The 22263-nt window shown below is 45.8% G+C and overlaps 1 protein-coding gene across 3 annotated transcripts in view; it reads left to right on the top strand.

The window, feature by feature from the left end:
- The window catches only part of NAT10 (N-acetyltransferase 10), a 35396-nt gene extending 15342 nt beyond the window's left edge, over positions 1-20054 (top strand). For all 3 annotated transcript variants that reach the window (XM_030560070.1, XM_030560072.1, XM_030560069.1), the window contains exons 13-29: positions 4-128; positions 560-710; positions 1330-1426; positions 3022-3138; positions 4453-4554; positions 4667-4741; positions 5439-5555; positions 5760-5893; positions 8330-8378; positions 9340-9433; positions 9526-9636; positions 11051-11223; positions 11897-12016; positions 13133-13231; positions 13688-13761; positions 18223-18306; positions 19624-20054. In XM_030560070.1, the coding sequence (XP_030415930.1) occupies positions 4-128; positions 560-710; positions 1330-1426; positions 3022-3138; positions 4453-4554; positions 4667-4741; positions 5439-5555; positions 5760-5893; positions 8330-8378; positions 9340-9433; positions 9526-9636; positions 11051-11223; positions 11897-12016; positions 13133-13231; positions 13688-13761; positions 18223-18306; positions 19624-19723 (1822 nt within the window). In that variant the 3' untranslated portion in view covers positions 19724-20054. The remainder of the gene's footprint in view (positions 1-3; positions 129-559; positions 711-1329; positions 1427-3021; positions 3139-4452; positions 4555-4666; positions 4742-5438; positions 5556-5759; positions 5894-8329; positions 8379-9339; positions 9434-9525; positions 9637-11050; positions 11224-11896; positions 12017-13132; positions 13232-13687; positions 13762-18222; positions 18307-19623) is intronic.
- Positions 20055-22263: the final 2209 nt, after the last annotated feature.

Here is a 22263-nt window from a genome sequence, read left to right as displayed (position 1 = left end):
TAGTTATGAGGGCACTGGTCGGTCATTGTCCCTGAAGCTGATTCAGCAGCTCCGACAGCAGAGTGCACAGGCGCAAGCCAGCATAACTGCAGAGAACAAATCTACAGCTACGGCTAAACTCACCTCAGGTACCTCCCCATGCTGACCTCTCTGAATAGGTGTATGTAACCAGCAATATGACTGCTGTTGACTTGCACCTTGTACAATCCTTGGTGCTTGTGTACTTGGATTTCAAGTGGAGAGGGGGGGTGGAGGAACATGCAGGAAGCTTTAAAGAAGCTTGATTTGTAATGTGCCTCTGAGCTTAATATTATCAATTTCTCACCTTCTGAAATGTAACCCACTTGTAGGGGCATGGACTCCATCTGAGCAATCGAACTACCTTAATTCTATGTGGAAATAAGTTTGTGTCCAATTTTGGGTGGCTTGGTGGGGAAGTAGGTGGCTTGCTACTTCCAGTCTTTTGGACCAAAGCGATTGAAGGGCCTGATCCTGTTGGTGTCTTCAATATTTGTCACTTCAGACATGTTTGTTTTTTCTGTTGAATCTCTCCTTCCAGCTCGTACATTGCATGAAGTCTCCCTCCACGAGTCAATCCGATATGCCCCTGGAGACCCTGTTGAAAAATGGCTCAATGACCTGTTATGTTTGGATTGTCTCAACATCACCAGGATCATCTCTGGCTGCCCACTGCCTGAAACCTGCAACCTGTATCCTGGCTGAAATTAATAATTTACTTCCAGCTGTGGCAGGATACAGTGAGCTCTTCCAGAAGAGACTAACAACAAGGCTACAGTCTAAGGCCCCAATTCTGCACTGGCCCATTGACTAGCCTGTTGATATCAGTAGGGCTCTGTGCAGATATAGGGTCCACCCAGATGTTTCTCAGTGCAGGTTCTGATCAAAGTGCACTCAGGCCAGTCTTCTGGGCTCAGTCTCCTAGTGTGGCTTTTTTTTTTTTTTTTGTTAAGGGGTGGGCAGCCAGTGTCTTATTATCATTCATGAGCTTCAAAGAAGAGTGGCAAGTTCTAAGGAAGGTTTTGAGCGAGGGCCATGGGCAAAATTATGTGATTTCTTTTTTAATTGATGTGCTTGAAAGGGTGTGTACAGATCAGGCGTGAAGACTGTCCAAAGCCCTGATGCTGAAGTCTTTTGACAGCAATAGCTTACATAATGAGGAATCTGTGTACCCTCTCCGGCTGATGCAGAGTATAAGGGCACTGAGCCAACTCCATACTGTGATTCTATATGGAAAACACCTCAGGCTGGGATAAATCAACAGGGGACGTGTCTTTTGGCGCTGGCTCTTTCCTTGATCACCAGATTTAGATATTATGTGAACAGAGACACCCTCTTTTGTTATCACAAAGCGTCGGAAATTTTTCTCCAGAGGCTGATGGCCCTGTACGTGGCTTCACACTACAAGGTAGTGCTACTGCCCTGTCAGCTGGGATGTAATGGAGAAATCTCTGCCATTTTAAAGAGGTCAAATTGAGAAAGCTTAGTGGACTGATAACTCGATAGCTTTTCTGTGCGTTAAGAGCCAAACTCCAGGCCCAGCTTCTAGCTTTGTACATCACTGTCTTTCCAATTCCCTTCTCATCCAATAGGCCCTATCTCAACGTGGGTTAATACTGATTCCTGGCTGCGAAATCCAGGAGACCAAATCTTAGACATGCCTTTTGCACTTGCACAGAGCCTGACAGCTGAATTATATAGGGGAGAGAAGTGTAGGTGGTGAACAGTCTTCAGTAGCATTTATTGTATTAAATAAGAACTGGGTTTTTGAATAGCCTTAAATTTAATTTAAGAATACCATATATACTTGTTCATAAGCTGAATTTTTTTAGTAAAAAAGGGAAGCACCAGAGAAGGGGGTTGGCTTATGAACGCGTATAGAGATAGAGGTGGGACACAGCCCCTCCCCCCAAGAGAGGGAGCAAGGAGAGGCAGCACAGCCAGAAGGGAAGAGTTGGGGCCAGAGTCTCTCCACTTCTGGCCACGCTGCTCTCCCCACAGCCTCTGAAGCAGCTGCAGCTCCAGGGCTGGCAGGCTGCAGCTGTGCTACTTGGCCCCGCCTCCCAGAGCAGGCTATGGCTGGGCGCTGGAGCACACTGCGGCCACGCCGCCCGTCCCAGCCCGCTGGAATGTGCTGCAGCCATGCCACCCGGTCTGGCCCACCAGAGCAGGCTGTGGCCGTGCTGCACAGCCTGCCGGAGCAGCTCCAGCCAGCTCAAAGACCTCCTCCCCAGATAAGGTGGGAAGGGATGGGATGGGGAGAATGTGGGGGTCCTGGGCTAGGGGTGGGGTCATGTAGGGGGTGGTCACAGGGGTTACTCCCCTGACTCTCAGCTTCTCTTCCCCCCCCCCCCCAAATAAAAAAATTTCCCCACCAGTTGCTGTCCCGGCCTGTCAAGGTAAGCAGCTGGCGCACCAGGACATTTTGTTTACCTAGGTTTACCTCCATGCCTGTGGACACTGAGGTAAACAAACCATCTCGGCCCACCAGCAGCTTATCCTGATGGCCCAGGAGCCAAAGTTTGCCGACCCCTGAATTATAGGGTCGGCTTATGAACGGGTTATAAAATTTTTCTATTTTTACTTAGCCATCTTGGGGTGGGGGTCGGCTTATAAAGTAATGATCAAGTATATACGGTAGTAATAAAATGTACCTGTAGATTGATATTATGGTGTTAAAACTCTGATAGATAATCCAATCCAAGTAATGTAGGCTAGGAGCGGTAGCCTTGAATTGTTTTGAGAGTTTCTTCAGCTATCGGTATTACACCAAGGTTTTTGCTAGATGCACATTCACAGGAGGGAGAGGCAGGATTTATAGTGGTGTTGAACTCTTAAGCAATTACTATCTTTTTGGTAGAACTTTGAAACTCTTCCCTTGTAACTGCAGAGAGTCTTGAGGATTGTTGGTTTGCAGATACGCAGCCACTCGTCTCACTAACACTAACTAGTAAGTGATAGAGAATTAGTACTGTAACTTGTTTGTTTTATGGCCCCCTCTAGAATTCTCCCAATGACCTCCAGATGCTTTCAGATGCTCCTGCACATCATCTCTTTTGCCTTCTGCCACCAGTCCCACCTACCCAGAATTCCTTGCCAGAAGTACTTGCTGTTGTTCAGGTAAGAGACAGAAAGCGGAAGCATACAGTGGATACAGAACTGTTTAATAAGGATGCAGTGGCAGGATGTGTGAAAGTGACTCATATCTCTAGAACTATATAGTAGTTTCAGTTTTGTGTGTGTCATGCTAGTGCCCAGAAGCTTTAATCAGGGCCATGTTATGCTAGCTGCTGTACAAATACACAAGGACATAGTCTCTTTCACCCAGCACTTACAGCCTAAGGAACACATTTGTGCTGCAGGGCCTGCTGAGAAACCGAAGTACTGGTCACAGGAACCTCTTCCCTGGGGAGAGTTGATCGCATTACTTCTCCAGTGTCCCTTGTATTCCTGTTACTTTATAGCACTTGTATAGTCCGGCACAAATATGAACTCATTAGGAGATGACTGAATTGTGGTGCGTTGATATTGAACCTTTTTGCATCTTATTTGCAATTCTTAACTAACATGAGCATTTCTATATAAGCATACAACTCTTCCGCCTCCTTGACTCATTAAGTATTAGTAATCAAGTAATGATCACCAGGGTAATACATGCTACTAAATTCACAATCTATGGTAGGGAACAGGCCCATTCTAAGAGGAGAAAAGAGGGAAAATCTAAGAGTGAAACTGGCTAGGCAGATAATGGGTAGTGATTAGCTGCTGCTGACAGGCTATAGATTGTGCACATAAGTAGTCTTTGCTAAAGCATGTTGTAATTAAAGTTGACAAAATTAAGTCTTTGTGTGTGTTTGTTTGTTTTATAATTTTGGTGGCTATTAATGTTTTTTTTTAAGCATTTTTTATTTTTTTCAATTTTCAGTTGTGTGAAATGGGGGTGTCAAAAAATTGGAGTCAGACAATAATTATTTAAAAGTAGTAGATGCTGAGATTAAAAAATTTAAAGCTTTATAACTGTTAAAACCCAAACTGTCAACAACATACATTGAAATATACAAAGTAAATATCCTTAAATCAGACTCTTACGTTCTCAAGCAGCATTTTTCTTTGCAAACTTCAGCTTGTGAAATAGATGTTTACAGATCAAAATATAATCCTTCCAAGCATACCTATAATCTTTGTTACACTATCCTTCTCCCGTCCCTGCCTGCTTATATCTTCTCTTTAGACAGAATGTTTTTAGGTCAGGGCCTGTCACTTGTACTGTGTGTTTGTACAAACTCCAGCAGAAGGGGATCCTAGAATGCTACAGGTTCCCCCACACTATAAATGGTAGGCTAGATGGCTGACCAAGTGTTTCTCTATCTGTATACTTCTGCAATGGGGAGCTGTAGCACGGGACTAAAGACCTTTCCTTCTTTCTCTTGACAGGTGTGTCTGGAGGGAGAGATCTCTCGCCAGTCTATCATGAACAGCCTGTCTAGGGGGAAGAAGGCTTCAGGAGATCTTATTCCATGGACTGTCTCAGAGCAGGTAAGTTATTTTGGCTGTTTGCTTATGTTCGGGTGGGGGGTGTTTAAGTGCTTATTTGATATTCTGAACACTCCAACTCTTTTCTTTAATCTGACTTGTATTTTGCATGCAGTTCCAAGATCCAGATTTTGGGAGCCTCTCGGGTGGACGTGTTGTTCGCATTGCAGTCCACCCTGATTATCAAGGGGTAATGTATTCCAGCATTCTGTGATTATAGGTAGCTGGCTGTGGGACCACCTCATCTGCTCTCACAAGATGACCAGAATGAGGCCTGACCACTATTTGAGTGGAAGACTTCCAATGAAAGCTCAGCTTCTGCAGCAAGCGTAGGGGAATTGTCCTCCTATGGGGTAGTACCAAACCAACGCTCCCAGCATCTTGCTGGGCAGTGTTTTGCTGGTGGAGAGGTGATACGAAGCATTAGAGCCCGTGAATTTCTTGTGAGACTAGGGGGGTTAACCTTGGTGTCCTGGGTGCTACCTTCTCGGGTCATTCTTTCTGCCTACTTATGGGTCCCATCTTCCAGATGGTACATCAGTAAGTACCAGGATTTCAGTGGGTTACTGATCTGAGAGCTGCAGGATTGAACCCTAAACTTCTGGTGGTAGCTTCAGTTGGACAATGCATCCTGCACTTCCCCTTCTATAAGCTGTTAAGTACGTAAGCAGCAGATACGTTTTTGTAGTGGCTGAATGATACTAGTATAGGTTATCTGTAAACTGCCTGCGCCCTCTTTAGGGCAAAAGGTGTTTTATAAATGTGAAGCTTTTGTGATGAATGTGATGAGATCATGAATCTTCTTTTAAAAAAAAAACCCAAACACACAGTTTTAAGAACTTTTTAATGTATTTTAATTTGTTTTAAATTCCCTGCTTCCTTCACAGATGGGTTATGGCAGCAGGGCTCTGACCTTATTGCAAATGTACTATGAAGGCAAATTCCCTTGCCTGGAAGAAGAAGTTACTCCGAAGCCAAAAGGAATTGCCACCGTAAGCAGTGAGGTATGAAGCTCTATGCGCTCCTGTTTTTTCTTGCTGTTTTAGGCTATTTAGTTCATATTGGAATATACGGTGAAACCCTCAGTAACTGAGTCCCATATATCCTTCCATGTTTATAGCTTTTGAGAGAGTTAATCTGCAGTCAGTGTGAAGACTCTGTTATTTGCTTGCTAATTTGGCTGCACTTTTTTCCTCTCTTCTCTCCAGGCTGTCAGTTTGTTAGAAGAGGTTGTGACACCTCGGAAGGACTTGCCTCCTTTACTTCTCAAACTGAGTGAGCGACAAGCGGAGAATTTAGATTATCTGGGTGTATCTTATGGCTTGACACCAAGGCTGCTCAAGTAAGAGTTTAACCATATTTGTCATCTATACCAGCGTTTCTCTAACTGTGGTCCGCAGACCCCCAGGGTTCTCCAGGGGGTCCGCGAGCCCCACTGATCAACTCCTCCCCCTCCCTCCCAGCTCATCCTTCATACTGGAGAACAGCTGTTCAGTGATGAGCGGGAGGCGTTGGGAGGAAGAGGAGCTGGTAGGGGGTGGAAAGGAGCAGGGGTGGAGTGGGGTGACAAAAGGTGGTGTAGTGGGGTGGCCTTGGGGGAAGGACTGGGGTGGGGGTGAGGCCTGGGGCTGAATAGGGCGGTTGGGGGTCTGTGAAATATTTAAAATCAAAACGTGGGTCCTGGGGTTGCTAAAGTTTGAGAACCACTGATCTATACTAACTACGGTTGAGCGGAGCCCCTACAGATGACTGTATCCTTGGGTCCTGATATCTGTACATATTTCCCTTGCTCGTAATTCTGTTTCAAAACTGGCGCAGCTCCATGCCCCCCTCTGTTGGGATCTGTACTTACAGTTCAGGATGGCTGGATGCAACTACTTCAGGAACCCTTCAGAGTAATGCAGAGCTCTCCCTCCTTTGCTAGCCCAGGAGCAAAGTACCCATTCACCATCTCAAGTTCTGGTTCTTGTATGGCCAGACTGCCCCAGTTCCATTGCAAAGCAGGTCTGTGGTCCTATGCAAGCCCAAGATACTGTTGTATTAAATTGATGAAATAAGTGGGTCCAGGAAGTTAAAGGTGTTAATATGACACTGGCAAAGTGCAATATTAAACAGCTATTTGTAGTTTGAGGTTCTGAGTATAGACTCGCCATCCTGCTTAATTCCATGGAGTAAACACTATGAAATTCATTCCAAAATCTGGAAGTTTACTGATTGACTATGCAGAAGAATCCAAAATATAAAGTGTGTATAAAATTGTTTGTGCATTACCATTCAGTCTTAGTCAAAACTTAGCAAAATGCCATTTTCAGAGAGGCTGTTGGTTAAACTCCCTTGTTTTGTCAAACAGCCTTCCTCATGGGGAAAAATCTCATCTTTTTAATTCAGCTGTTGGGGCTTGTTGTTGTTCCTGCTTTTGACAAAACAGACAGATATGAGAGGAAAGAAATAGGATAGTGAAAGGTGGGAAAAGTACAGCTTCCTGCTAAAATTCACAAGATTCAGCACAGCTAATGAGTCACAAATATGTGCTCCGGGTAGGCAGGTTGGTCATGACCGGTGCAGCTCTGGGCCCTGACTTGCTTCCTTCATCTGAAATGCTGTCTGGTCCCAGTAAGTTCCTTTTCCACCGACCCTTCTCAAGCTAGGCAGGGCTATCACAGGATCAGGTCAGGAGCCAAGGGTGTAGGGCAGTGGTTCCCAACGCGGTGCTGCTGGCACCATGGCTCCCGCCGGGGCATTTATGTGCGACCGCCTAGTGCCCAGCAGGGGAGAGAAGCCGTGGCCCAGTGCCTGCCAGGGACAGAGAACTCTGGGGCTGCGGGCACCAGTGTTCTTAGTCCCTAGCAGGCGTGGGGCTGCGGCTTAAGCCAGAGAGAAGTCATGGCCCTGCGCCTGCTGGGGACAGAGTACTCCAGGGCTGTAGGCTGCGGGCACCAGTGTTCTCTGTCCTCCCAGCTTCTCTCCGCACTGCCCAGAACTGGCACCCAAAAAAACCCAAAATGCTCCGACTCTGCAGAGTGGACGGAATGCTGCCCTGTTGGATGTGCTACCCCAGGCACGTGCTTGCTCCACTGGTGCCTGGAGCCGGCCCTGTATGTGAGATTGTTGGCGCCTGCCACATTCTTCTGAAAAATGAATGTGCTACTGGCCACAAAAAGGTTGGGAACCACTGGTGTAGGGGGAAAGGATAGAAGAAGATAGTAGTTTTGGGTTGGTAGGAAGAGAAAGGCAAGACAGAACAGAATCTTGCATGTATCAGTCTGGGTTGCTCTCGGGTCCAACAGTGATAATCTGGTGCCCTCACTGATGTATCGAGGTCTGCAAATCTCTGAGGATTCTCAAATTCACAGATAAATGGAGGAACCTCCCAGGAGTCCATGGTTTTTGTTCACTGAAATCTGTTGGTGTTTTTTTTGTTGTTTTTAAGTCCCAAAATTTGGTGGATAGGCTGTCCCCTTATTGTTGTGTCCACCAATTAACCCGTATTTCTGACACATGAATCTTGTCCACTTTCTGATGTCAGAATCTAATGTCCATAGTCTTTTTGTTCATAAGTTATTATCTAAGTTTGGTCTATATCATTAGCCCTTTTTCATACCCTTTTGATCAACATTATTTGTTATAAGTTTACTATGATGCCATATGAACTTTACTCCACAATCAGGATAGGTCTGCTGTCACAACTACTACTGTAGCATTAACATCTCAATTTCCAGTGTGTAATTTTTTTTCTCTCTCTCTCTCCTCCAACCCCCCCTCCCCACCTTGCCCCCAGATTTTGGAAACGTGCTGGATTTGTACCAGTTTACCTGAGGCAGACTCCAGTAAGTAACATACTATTTCAGGAACCTGATCCAGCTCCCACTGACGTTAGTGAAAACCTTTCCACGTACTCTGATAGGATTTGGGTTGTGGGATTTTTCTGAAGCACCTCAGCAGATCATTGGGAGTTAGGCACCTAGGTGCTTTTGAAAATCTTATAATAAGTGTCAGAGAGTTTCACTGGGGTTGTATGGTTATTTTTATCTTGTGGGTTTATGGGCTCACTAATAGCTGTCTTAACATATTTTAGGGTTTGGAAGAGGAGTAGTGACCATCTGTAATATCTTTTAGCTGTTTACTCTGCTTAAAAACTTAAGGCTAGTGCCCATGTAGGTAACTCAGGCAAGTGTGTGCAGATAGCCAGGTAGATGGCTGGTTGGTTTTTTGCCTATGCATTTGCCACACTTGTGATGCAGCTGCAGTAGTTTTGACCGGAAATGATGTGTACACGCTTCTGTGTACAGAATTCACACAATCTGGACCCTAATAGAAAAGAAGTTTTTAGAATGAAGTCAAACCCCATCACCATCTCACAATTCTGCCACTCTCATATCAACATCTCCTCATGAGCCATGCCAGAACTGCAGATCAAAGCAAGTCACTTAGAGTAAGTCTTGTCTGACAGCAAGGGTTAAGTTTCCTATGTCATTGTGCCATTTTGCATTTGTTTTTCTGACTCTTGAGTGGTAGTTAAGAGTTAGTGGTAGCTTTTGGCTAGCTAAGTAATAGCAAAAAAAAAAATGCCCCTTTTCTGGAATTTATCAAATCCCCAAGGCTGGTGGGATGTAAATTCCATAATGATGGTCAGTGACTTTTAATACAACTCGTGTCCATGCAAGAAATTGGGTAAGAGGGACCCCAGTGTTTTAATTCTATTACAACACCTGTCTTTGCTTTTGTCACTTCAGTACATAATGAAAAGGGTGTGTACCGGGGATCATGGGAATCTGTCTTCCTTCCTAGAATGACCTGACTGGTGAGCACTCCTGTATCATGCTGAAGATGCTAAATGAAGAAGAGAGTGAACAGGAGCACTGGCTCGCTGCCTTCTGGAAAGGTAACAGCTGGTTGTCCTAGTGTGAGAGGATCCTCCGTGTATTCTTTGCACAACCATGCTGGTAACCATTATCTTTTCTTCTTGTCCTGAAGATTTCAGGAGGCGGTTCCTGTCTCTGCTGTCGTATCAGTTCAGCACTTTCCCCCCTTCATTAGCACTGAACATTCTACAGAACAAGAATATCAAGCAGGAGTTGCAACCTCGTGAGTCTCTAGGCTTCTAAAATCCCTTCAGTGGCTTAAGATCTTAACATGGTTTATCAAAAAGGTTCTTAAATGAAACCTGTGAATGTTCTACAGCCTTTAGTAGAATTCTACAACTCCCTGTTGGTCAGTTCTGTTTTCTCCCTTCAGCTTAAAAATATGCTTATTGCTGAGTGAAAACTTCCAGTACTGTCTCCCTAATAGCTGAGATCAGAGAGCTCTACTTGATTAAAGTTTTGCAAATCCTCTGAAACTAGAGGGCTCTTAAATTTAGCAGACAAATACATAGCAAGATCCAGTAACTAGAATTTGAAACTGGGTAAAGTCAAACTGTGGACTTAAGGTACCCACTTTTCACAGTGAGGGCAACTAACCACTGAAGCAGTTTATCTTTGGGCTGTGGTGGAGATCTCATCACTTGAAGTCTTTAAATCTGAATTGGACGTCTTTCTAATAGAGACTTTCTAATTCAGCCGCAAGTTATTGATGCAGGAATTGTGGCCTGTGTAAAAGGGGAGGTCGGACTTGACGATCACAATGGTCCCTTCTGACTCAAAAAATCTATGAAAGCAAACTGTGGTTTCTTGAATGTAACAAGCTCATGATTTCTCAAGGGAAGATAGGAATTAGTCTGGTTTGGTGTTTTGTTTTTCTTTAATATTTGTTCCTGGTGAAAACTGCCAACCCTGGGTGCTGGCTGGTGAATCTTGGCCACATGCTCAGGGTTTAACCGATCGCCATATTTGGGGTCGGGAAGGAATTTTCCTCCAGGGCAGATTGACAGAGGCCCTGGAGGTTTTTCGCCTTCCTCTGCAACATGGGGCATGGGTCACTTGCTGGAGGATTCTCTGCAACTTGAGGTCTTCAAACCACAATTTGAGGACTTCAGTAACTCAGACATAGGTTAGGGGCTTGTTTCAGAAGTGGATGGGTGAGATTCTGTGGCCTGCATAGTGCAGGAGATCAGATTAGATGATCATAATGGTCCCTTCTGACTTTAAAGTCTATGATTCTAACCCCCCGTGTCAGAGGACAGCCACAGTGTGGGCAGAGGCAGTGCAAGCTTCCCTACCTATGTGTCTCAGCCCTTGTAGAGTAAGAGGAGGAGCCCAGTCTTCATGGCCCACTGTTTGCCTAGGAGTGGGAATCATGAAGATAGTTGTGAGGTGTCTGTCCCTTACACAGGCTTTTATTTAATCTTAAAATTTATTCGGAGAGTTTGCATGACTAAACCAGTTGAGGATTCAGTTATATCCACTATTGTTTGGTTCATGTATACATTTCAAAGCAAGTATGTGCGTTATGTTTGTGGCTGTTAGCACACGGGCAATTGATATTAACAGCGAGCTTGATTATCCAGATCCTGAAGAAACATGAAGTACAATTCTAATACTGCTGTTTTTGATTTGCTCAGCAATCAGCCGTCCTGAATTGGAAGCCGTGTTCCTCCCCTATGACCTGAAGCGGTTAGAGATGTACTCTCAAAACATGGTGGACTATCACCTGATTATGGACACAATTCCTGCTGTCTCCAGGATGTACTTTCTCAGCCAGCTAGGAGACACATCCCTCTCTGCCGTGCAGTCTGTATGTACCATTTGCATTCATTACCACCTCCTTCCTTCCCTGTTGAGACCATGTTGCATCAATATTTCTGGAGCGAGTAACTTGCTCCTGTGTAAACTCTATCACTGCCTACATCTTGGCTCTTATTTCATGCTGTTTAGTCTAATTTATCCCTTTGGGAGTAAGCGAATCTCACCTTCTGTCTGCTTTTGTACCACCGCCTCTACTCAGAACACACTCCCACTTAACATGCCACACTCCTGTTCTTCTCCTCTTTCACATCTCCAAACCTCCCTGCTTCTGCTGACTGCCTCTTCTGCATTCCTCGCTGCGCTGTCTCCTACCTGTACTGGTCTGCCGTGTTTTGTATTTGCCTTGAATCTGATTGTAAGGACCCTGTTCTCTTACACATGCTGCAAAACACTGCGTATGCTTAAAGTGCTGTGTAAATAGTAGCTAAAAGCAACAAGCCAGAGCAGGAGGCACTGCTGGACTAAACATGTATGTAGTGATGCCCATCAAGAATGGAGCAATTTCAGGGAGTTCCAATATTTCATACAAAACTTTGAACACCTCACCTGTTGTGCTTTGTATTATTTTGCTGGACCAGTAACTTTGATGGTAAAATCCAGGGAGGTGGGGGAGAACCTAACTTTTATGGGTTTTTAAAAAAAAAAAAAATCTTATCCTCCAGGCCCTTCTTCTGGGGATTGGTCTGCAACACAAATCTCTGGATGTGCTGGAAAAAGAGATAGAACTGCCCAGCAGTCAGCTGATGGGCCTCTTCAATAGGATCATCCGCAAGGTCGTCCAGGTAATTGCATCATGGTCAAGCTTTGCTCTCTCAAGTTGGGCCCAACGCAGTGCCAGGCCTGAGCCTCGTAGTGTGAGGAATCTGGATCAGAATCCTGTATCCTCAGCCTGTCTCTAAGAAATCATTAGAGGCTCATTGTAATGAAATGTCTTGTACTTGGTGGCAAACGTAGGTGGTTGTGGTGGTGGTTTCTGTTGTATGCTTGTGTTTTGTTTTCAAATGGTGAAAGGTGGTGAACTGAAGGTAGGAGGCTTTGGGCTCTAATGTTCAGTAAGCAAGGTGGTGAGGAAACTGATACAACAGTCCAGGCTCAATGTTTCAATCTGCCTTGGAATTGGTCATCTCTAGGGTCACTGTAGGACAGAGTGAAGCCTGTAGATATCCAGGAAAGGCTATAGGTCCGGTCTCCAGTCTCCTTGATCCCTCTGAGGTTTAAAGCAAGGATGTTCGCTGTAGTGGTGGATGGCTGTCCATGAGGAATTTGACTTGGGCCACCAACTCTTTTTTTCAATTAGATCATTATCAGATGGGTAATACTTTCCTTCAGTAATAACATGGGCTAGATTCAAATTGGTGCCATAGGAATAAAAGGATCCTCATCAATTTTCCAGTCCCCTGAGCAAGTTAATGCAATGACTTAATAGGCAGAGCTTCTGCATCCTAAAATGCAAGTCAGTCGCTTTACAGATGGCTTGCTCAGCACAGAATTCTTTTAGTTGATGTGAAGGAATGACTGTAAGAGAAGAAATCTATAGTACTTTCCTCCACACATTAATGGTTCAGTTGGGATTGCCTAAGTGAGGTGTATTGTGAACCACCAGCTCTCACATTCGTTCAAGTGACATTGGATGACTGATTTTATTTTTTTATTAAGCTATCTTTGTTTCTGCTTTCAAGAAGTGGGCATTGAGTTTCATTTTTTCACACAAAATGGCCACCTAACCCCCCCCCCCCCAAAAAAAATAAATAAAACCAAACAAAACCGATTTCCTTGTTCATATTTCAAAGACTAGAGAAGTTCCATAGTGGGAAGCCAAACTATTCTTAATTCCTTTTTAAAGCACTTCTGTGGGAAAACGCCAGTAGCCCCATCATATTAATTTATTCTTTCCTCAGTTGTTCAGCAGGATCCAGGAGAAGGCTGTGGAGGAGCAGATGGCAGTTACAAAGGAAGTTGTAATGGAGCCAACCCTGAAATCTTTAAATGAGGACTTGGTAATAATAATCATGCTACTAAAGCTTCCAATACGCACGTCAGATCTCTTTGAGGGTTTTCTCTAACTTAGGAGTCCTCTAAACTGGATTGCTTCCAGTGTAAGGAGTGCATGACATACATGTCCTGTTATGATAGTTATGGAACTTTGCAAGCTTTAACTGCCTTTAAAGTGTCATCATTTTTGTGCTTGTTTCTCCTTATACTGTGGTGCACCAATCCTCCCTCCCTTACCTTTGCATTTATGTTAAAATGCAGCTACAAAAAACAATTAAAATGGGAACGGTTGTTGAGAAACACCCAGTTCAGAGCTTGGGGCTTTGTTCATGGGGCATACTGCCTTTTGGATGGGAGGGGAGTCAAGAGTTGTAATTTCTGACCTAGGAGACTACCTTGTAATACACAGGTTACTGGTGTACATAAAACTTAGTGTCTCTCTCTGGGATGTTTCAATGCAGGAAGAAGCAGCAAAGGAATTCCAGGAAAAACAAAAGCAAGAAATGGGGAAGCTGAAAGACATGGACTTTACACAGTAAGAATTTATTCACATAAGTCTCACCACAAATATTCCTAGGAATCTAGTTTGAATACCCAGGCTCCAGGTGCAGTACACCTTTGCATGCGGGGGGTAGGGCAGGAATATGTAACAACCTTGTGCTCATTTTCAAAGCAGACATCTATGTCATATTGTCAGCCAGTAACTTGAGCTTTGTGTTAGATCAGAAATTTGAAGTCATGGTGTTTATCAAGACACACAGGCTGAACTTCTTATTCTGCAATATCTAATAAATGCTGTTTTGTCATGTTTTTGGCACCTGGTGATTATAGTTTTCAGAGACTTTTGTTAATCACAGGTAATTAATAATGGTCTCTGTTGATAAATGCCTCTTGCTCTCAAGCTAATTTTTCATTTTTTAAAATTAGTTTTGGTAATAGAAATCAGTGCTCATTGGCACTGGCCATCCAGCTGTACTCCGTTCAACACAGGAGCTAAGATTTGTGCCTGAGCAGCGTAGTGTGGACGGAAACTGTCTAGTTCCCATCCTCAGCCTCATTGCTGAGTTCTCGTATTTAGTTACCTGTGACTTTTCCTACCAGCATTATTGAGCCTCATGCCTCAGTGGTAAAAGCAAACAACTGGGAGCCAGGGTTGATTTACTACATAGTGTGAGTGTGGAAAAGCGATTTTGGCTTCCTTTACGTCTGCCTACCCAACTGTGCAACTGGATGGCCACTAGAGCAGCAGTTCTCAAATCGGGTCTGCAAGCCCTTTCAGGGGGGCCATAGGCCCTGCGGCTGAAACCCCAAGCCCTGGTGCCCCCTGTGGGGCTGAAGCCAGGAATGGCACAGGGTTGAAGTTGGGAGCCCTGGCGAACCAACCCTCCTGCCCCCTCCCCCGGATCTAACGGGCATGGGGCTGAAGCTGGGAGCCCCAGCACTTCCTGCTGGCAGAAGCTCTGAGCGCATGGGCTCAGTTGGGTGGCCACAAGGGTTTTCCCCCTCAAACTACAGTGTCTTACCCAGAGTAAGGCAGCCCTGGGGGCAGCTCCCCCCACCTCCTCCTCTCCCCCAAGCCCCAGCCTCTGGCCAGGTTATAGATCAGAAGCCAGAGCCAGGCAGTGCAGGATAGCAGCTCTCCTGGCTGATATGCCATGGAGCAGGCAACCATGGCATTCCCCCATCTGCTTCTGGTGCCTGGGGTTGTGGCTGCTCCGTAGCTCGCAGCCCCCTTTGACTTCTTGGGCAGCTGATAAGAGCTGCCCAGGCAGGGGTCCTGACTCGAGGGCTTTGTCAGCCCTGAGAGAGCAACCTCCGCAGAGGGAGCCCTCCCCGGTACACAGCTCCTACCTACCCCCTCCCTGCACCCTGAGCTACCCCCTGCCGCACACAGCCCCTAGCTAGCTCCCTCCCTGTACCCTGAGCTCCCACCCCCCCCGCCTGCACACAGCCCCTAGCTAGCCCCCTCTCTGCACCCTGAGCAGTTTTCAGACTTCTGAGTTCTATTTTTTTGGTTGTGTTCCCCCACCACCTAGCCTGTCTCGAAGTCAACTAGAAGTCAAACTCTGCCTATTTATAGAGTCCTCCTGCTGGGCCCTGGAGTTTTTATAGCATGTTGAGGGGGCGCCTCAGAACGAAAAAGGTTGAGAACCCCTGCACTAGAGAACAGGCTGGTCTTGAAGCTAAGGCATTGGGCAGAGACTTGGGTCTGGGCTCAGGCTCAACTCTGCCAAACTTCCTGTGTGAGGTTGGGCAGCCCCTAGATCGTTCCCTGCCTTCGTTTCCTTTCTTTTCTGTTTAGCTAAAACTCTTCAGGGCATAGACTCTCTTGCACTGTTTGTATGGTGCCCAGCACAATGAGGCCCTGATCTTGGTTGGGCCTCCACATGATACTGCAATAGAGATAATAAATCAAGCTATCTAACCATGGGCTATTTTAATCTGATGGCTTCCGATGCTCCTAGGAATAATCCTTAGTTAAGCTGCATTTTAGTCACGGGTATTTTTAGTAAAAGTCATGGACAGATCATGGGCAATAAACAAAAATTCATGGTCCCTCCCTGTCCATCACTATTTAATATACCCCTGACTAAAACTTTGGGGGAGGGGGACCTGGGACCCCAGCTGGTGGAGGGGGGAGGGGTGTGTGGCTCTGTGCCCCTCCCCCCCACAGCAGCAGAGTTTAGGTGTGGAAGGGGGTTGGGGCATAGGACGGGGTGAGATGGGCTCTGGGCGGTGCTTACCTGGAGGGGTCCCCAGAAGTGACGACATCCCCCTCGCTCAGCTGCTAGACAGAGGCATGGCCAGGCAGCTCTGCAGTGTGCGCTGTCTCTGCCTGCAGGCACCACCCCTGCAGCTCACATTGGTTGTGGTTCCTGGCCAATGGGAACTGCAAAGCCAGTGCTCTGGGTGGAAGCAGCATGCCGAGCTGCCTGGCCATGCCTCTGCCTAGCAGCTATGCGAGCGGGATGTTGTCAGTCCTGGGGACCCCCCCTAGGTAAGCACTGCCCAGAGACCACCTCACCCCATCCTGTGCCCCAACCCCCTCCTACATCCAAACTCTGCTGCTGGGGGGGGAGAGTGGGGCACCATGGCCAGGGACTGCCCCAGCAGCAGCCGGAGCACCTGGCGCAGGGGCTGCCTAAGCTACCTCTGAACCAGGCACACTAGCCGCTGTAGAAGTCATGGAGGTCACAGAATCCGTGACAAACTCGTAGTCTTAATCGTTAGCTTCCTCCGAATCATGGAGATGGTCCCACTCTCTTTTACACCATCTTAGGACTCCTGACTTATACTTGTCCTTCTCAGCTATTCTCGGCTTCAGTGAAAGCACTAGTAGAGAAGTATTCTTGTCAGCACTGACTTAATCATTCCTCTTTTACCTTTTTTTTTTCCATTTATTAACTGGCAGATTAAACCTAATGTTGCCTGAAATGTCTTTGCACAGCTGCTTGTTAATTACTGTGAAGCTAGTCAACTTGAAGGCTGCTGAAGCTGTGAGTCTCACAGAACTCCAGCAAATGTTTCTTCTTTCTGAGCTAACAGGAACCAGTCCTTCCCTTTATCCTGCAAAAAAAACTGTTTATTTGTTCAAAGAATATTGTTGTAGCAATGTCTTCTATTGTGGCCCTAAATCAACAAAGCAAACACTAACAAAGCTGAGAAGAGGAATAAAAGCTGCTTAAAATCTCTGGTTATGTCGTCTGCCTGATGTGACAGATGTGGATATGCATGATTATTTCAAACTACTTTCATTTCTCCTCTTCGCTCAGTGTGGCTTGCTGCTTTTCCTTTAAATTATTTCCCCCAGACCTCAACCTGGAAAAATCACCCTTATTCGATTTTTTTTTTTTTTTTTTTTGAAGGCAGATTACAGAGAAGTACAGTAGTAGAGCTGAGAGAGCTGTAAAGGCTTTATCCAGCATTAATATAAGGTTGAATAGAGGCTAACTTCTGTATTGAGACCCCAGAGGCTTGGGGTAGAGGGAATGAGCACTCCAGTTCTGTTGTGTGGTCCCTTAGTTAAAGCTGCATGCTGTGTCTCAAACACTTGGATACCATAGGGAGGGGCACAGGACAAGAACATAACCGGACCAGAATTTGTCTTTCTGGCCTTCCTGCTCAAAGGAAACATTCAAGTTATAATATCATGGGCCGCTTTCTTTTTGGTTCCCTTGTGCTAGTGATCAGTCTTACTCCTAATCATTAGCAGCAGAATGGCTACAACACCCCAGACCGTCTCTGCAATGGAGCCTTTCCTGTGTGTACCATTGATCCAGGAGTTCTCTTAGTTAACTAACTTCCCCTGGTGAATACTTGCTGTATGCATCCTAGGTCTTCATCTTTTGTGCAGCCCTAACTTCTGCTTCTTTACTTTGAAAAACAAAACCCCGCAATCCTGTAAATGGAAACTATACATTGGATGGATGTCTTCAATAGTGTATGTAGGTCTGGTGACGGCTGCCAGATTAATAAAAGCCATGGAGACTGAAGACCTCTCACCTTGGAAGAGTTTACTACTTGGGCAGGTGCAGTGCATGTCTCCTATATGCAAAGGAAAATCATTGGCCTTGGCCCTCCACTGGAAGGCAGGGTGTGAGCATGTGTGTCCGCCGCCGTTCAGTTCTCTGCCTCTGAGATGGGGCTGCCATAAAAGTGCAGTTTGGTAACATTCACAATATGGGCAGCTGAAGGAAACCACTTGCTTCACATCTGTTACTGAACACTTTTGGATGATAAGTTCTTGGTCAGCACTGACCTACTTTGGATTCAGACTGCTGATGTAGTCATGAATCGCTGTGTACTGCATTACAGATCCCCCTGAGCCATCTGGTTCTGCTTTGAACCAGCTCTTTATTTCTGAAAGTCTCTCTTCTGTTTGGATGCTGACACAGGCACTGGCTGGGTAGCAGTTTGTAGACAAAATTAACCTCAGTTGTTCTCCTTTAAACAGACTTCGTTTTGTTTTGTTTTCTCCTATCCACCTCTCACTTAGATATATTATCCGGGGTGATGATGAAGAATGGAACGAAGTGCTGAACAAAGCAGGACAGAACACTTCGATTGTGAGCCTGAAAAGGTTGGGAAAGTGTGTGTGTTTTGTGTTGTGTTTTGTTTTTTTAAAAATCCGTGCACACCTCTTCAGTGGATCTGTCCTTCCTAGTTTGCTTTATTGTAATGTTTAAATGTAGAGAGAAGATGAGGAGTTAAAGGCACAAGAATTGTATATCTTGCTGCTCTCCATATACTCCTAATGGGGATCAGAGAGGGTAAATAGCAAGTAAGCTGGGTTTTCCCTTGAGTAGAGAAAATAAGATTGTAGTGTGGCTCTGAAAAACAGTCCTTCCTTTCTATAACTTGATCCTATCTTGGCTTTTATTTAGCCAGTATGGTACATCTCTCAATCTTAACTAACCCTACTTTTTCACCCTGGTCATGCACCTAATTTGTCTTGATTCTCCTTTGGTGGGAGTAATTCTTTAAAGAGTTACTCCTGTTCCATTTGATTTTCTTCTGCACTGGCAGCAGCTGCCACCAGTGGAAGCTTGTAGAAATTCATCCTCTTAATTTAGGGCCTAATCCTCTGAGATGCTGAGTGCCCTCATCTTCCTGTGACTTTCTTAGGAGCAGATGGTTCAGCAGCTCATAGGGTCAGGTTCTTAGTTGAAAATGTTAGACTCGCTAACATGGTTTTCATCCATCTTCCTTCTTTCAGCTCCTACACAGGTCAGCATGAAATCTTTCCTGATCTGTGCCCCTGGGGATTTATGGGATGGCACTGACATACATGTTGTTCTTCTTGAGGCCTAAGGACAGGAATAAATATGTTGCCCATCATGCTTCTTTATTCTGCTTTGTATGCACACACATTGCTTCTGTGAATGCTAGAAGCAGTAAATGAGCCCCTACACATCTTTAAAAAACATACAAGGACCTTTAAAATGTCCTTGAAATTGGAGATTCCACACATTTGTTACATTTGATCCATCCACCCCCAGCCTAAGCCCAGTGCAGGACTGTTATTTGTATGCCTATGTTTTCAAGTGCCTAATGATTTTAGGGTGCCCCGGTTTCTGTGCCCAACGTGAGATGCCTTCAAGAGGCTTGACTGTAAGAGGTTCTGAGCACCAACCCTCTGAAAATCAGGCTACTTTAAGGTGGTTCAAGTTGGGCACCCAAAATCACAAGACACCAAAAAATCTAGGCCATATTCCTTAGTGCTTTCACCAGCCCTGCTTTAAACTAGCCAAGAAACGGGATCACTTCTTTTCCCCTACACCCTCTCCTGTGGCGGCCTGGCAGCCAAAGTTTCTGTGGAGGCCTCTCCCCCATGTAGCAGATGTTCCCCTGTTGAACTGAAATTCTCTTTAACAAATGTTTTGTTCCTGTTTCTCAGTGAAAAGAAGAGAAAACTAGACATGGAAAAAGGACCAAAACAACACAAGAAATTTAAGAACAAAAAAGATCCGAAGCAGAAGCAGAAGTGGAAGAAATGACTTCAAAAATTATGATGGACTTGAATAACTAGGAGCAAGCTCCTGTCTAGGGAGCCCCATCCCCTTTTTAAAGCAAGGACTTCTCTTGAAGAAGCAGTGTCTGGAGGGGAAGGACTGGGAGGCCCTTTTAAAGAATATATTAAGGAAAATACAGTGACATTGCCAAGAGATGCTGCCCATGGGGACTTTTATACTCTGTGCCTGGAGAGCCTGGTCTGATGAGAGGCACTACACAACAAACTAGACTATTACAAGGGTGCCTAAATGCTAAGTGCTAGGAAATGTCAATTCCCAGGGCTAATCAATCCATAAACAATTTTCCCTTGTCTTAGTGGTTGGTATTTTAATACACCTTTAGTATGTTTAATTACTGGCCCTTCTCTGCATCTGCTTTCCGTTATGAATGACACCAGGTTCAAGTACATCATTTCTGCTTTCAGATTGAGCCATGAGCTCCATTCTCCATGTGGGGCTTTGCTATTGACTGAGCACCAGCAGCATGTTCAGTGCCATGTAAAAGTGGCCACAGTCCTTGCGCTAAGGAGCTTGCAGTGTATGTTTATATATATTTCTGTTTGGAAAACAAAGCCTATAGCTCCTGCTTTTAGTTCTCCAGAGGAAGCCCCTAATAAGGATGCCTCTATCTCATTCTTAGTGGCTTATAGACCCCTTATCTCTCAGGTAGCTCAGGGGTTTGCCCTGTGATATGCCTGATAGATGGTCCTAATATTTCCTTATTCCCTAAGCTTGCGTGGTGACAAATAGAGAAGGCCCTGCTGGCTCCATGTTGCCTGGTATACTTCCAGCTATCGCTGTCTGCTTGGCTTCTTGTAGTCTGGAAATTGTGCAGAGACTACCATAAAATCAACATCAGCTCCAGTACCAGGAAACCAGCCTCCTCACCTACATTGGTTTCTCCTCAAGCAGCAAGGGCTGTCCAAGCAACTCAACAGTCCACTCATGAGGCAGTAGGTCTCCGCTTACCTGTGGTTCCTTTTTATGTTTGGGACCAGGTCTGTGTTGCCCAGGCTCGTGTCCACTTCTGCTGGGCGGTTTCTGTGGTGGAGCTGCTCTCTTCTGTGTCTGTGCCTATCACAGACTCCAGTGAGTGGGCAGACCTTAGCTCTTGGGGAACTGCAGACAAATGCAGCAGCTGAAGTTCCACTTCCTCCTCCCTTCCTGCCACAGAATAAGGGTTCCTGTTTCACTGACACCCCCCGCCCAAGCCTACTCCCCACTTTGCATCTCATGCTCATTCCTTCCCCAGCATGTATTTTTCTGTCACCCACCTTCTTTACCCCTGCTTCCCAGCCCAAGAGGACTGGGAGCTGTTAATGGTAGACTGTATTGAGAGCCCTGTGCTACAGATGGGTGAGAGTTATGAAAGGCTGTAGATCCTGACCTGCCCCTCCCTCTGCTGCTGGAAAACCTCGCTGACCCTAGAGTCCCTCCTACCTCCCCATGAAACTCTTAAAAAATTGTTTAAAAAAGCTGTCTCCACGTGGGCATGCACCAGTTTCCTCCCCAATAAGCTATTTGGGTTTGAGAGGCCTGTTAACCACAAGGAAGGGCTACTACAACAGTGCTTGTGTCTCCCTTTCATTAACCAATCAATTTGAAAGAATGCAACAAAATTTCCTTTCCAATATATCGGGGAGTTGGGTGCCCTGAAAATTTCATTTATACCCCACCACCAATACGTAGAAAAGTTGCTCCATCAACTGACAGAACAAGATGCTTCCATCCAGGAGGCAGGAGTTGGGTGCTGGACCTTGGTTATCTGCTTCTGGGCAGCAGGGGCTGGAGTGTGCTGTGGCTGACTCAGGATTGGTGACTCCAGAGGGCGCTGGATCTCATTGGTCTGAGGGATGGTTACTGCAATGCAAGACTCTGCAAGGTGTGTCACAGATAACTTGCATCCTTTAGGCTTTGGGTGGGGCCAGGAGGAGTGGAAAGGGAATTGACCTGTGCACCTAGAGTTAGTGTTAAATGATTGATGTGGAATTGAGAATGATTTAATTGGTGCCTCTGCTTGTTTTGCTTGCTCCTCTGGAAGTGTGATCTGATTGGCCAAAGCAGAGCCGGTTCCATTAGGTTAATTAACCTGAAAGGCTGCACCTGAGGGAGGGCCAGGGCTTGAGAGTCTGATTGAGGATGGAGCCCAGCTGAGTAGGAATGGATGGGGCTGGTAGAAAGCTGGGAAGCAGGCTGCAGTTATTCCCTGGGAGAAGAGTTAAGTGAGGCTGCAGAGTTAAGTAGTCTATGGTGCCTCCTTGGGAAGAGGGAGTCTGAGCTGGTAAACCTGGGAGCCAGAAAATGTAGGAAGTAGTCCAGGAAAAGAGCAACAGGATCAGGGAGAAAGCAGGCCACAGTGCTAGATATAGGGTCCCTCGACTGGAACCCGGAGTAGAGGGCAGACCTGGGTTTCCCTACCAGCCCCATGGAAAGTGGCACCGACTGAGCAGTGAAGCTGATGACTGCCTGGGACAGTTGTTCAATGGGACTTTGCTAACTCTGGAAGGGGATTACGGTGATCTGGA

This window comes from Gopherus evgoodei, chromosome 4 (genome assembly GCF_007399415.2).
Source record: "Gopherus evgoodei ecotype Sinaloan lineage chromosome 4, rGopEvg1_v1.p, whole genome shotgun sequence".
In the NCBI taxonomy this organism is placed as follows: Eukaryota; Metazoa; Chordata; order Testudines; family Testudinidae; genus Gopherus; species Gopherus evgoodei.
Note: the sequence above shows the minus strand (reverse complement) of the source record. Positions and strands in the feature narration are given on the sequence as shown.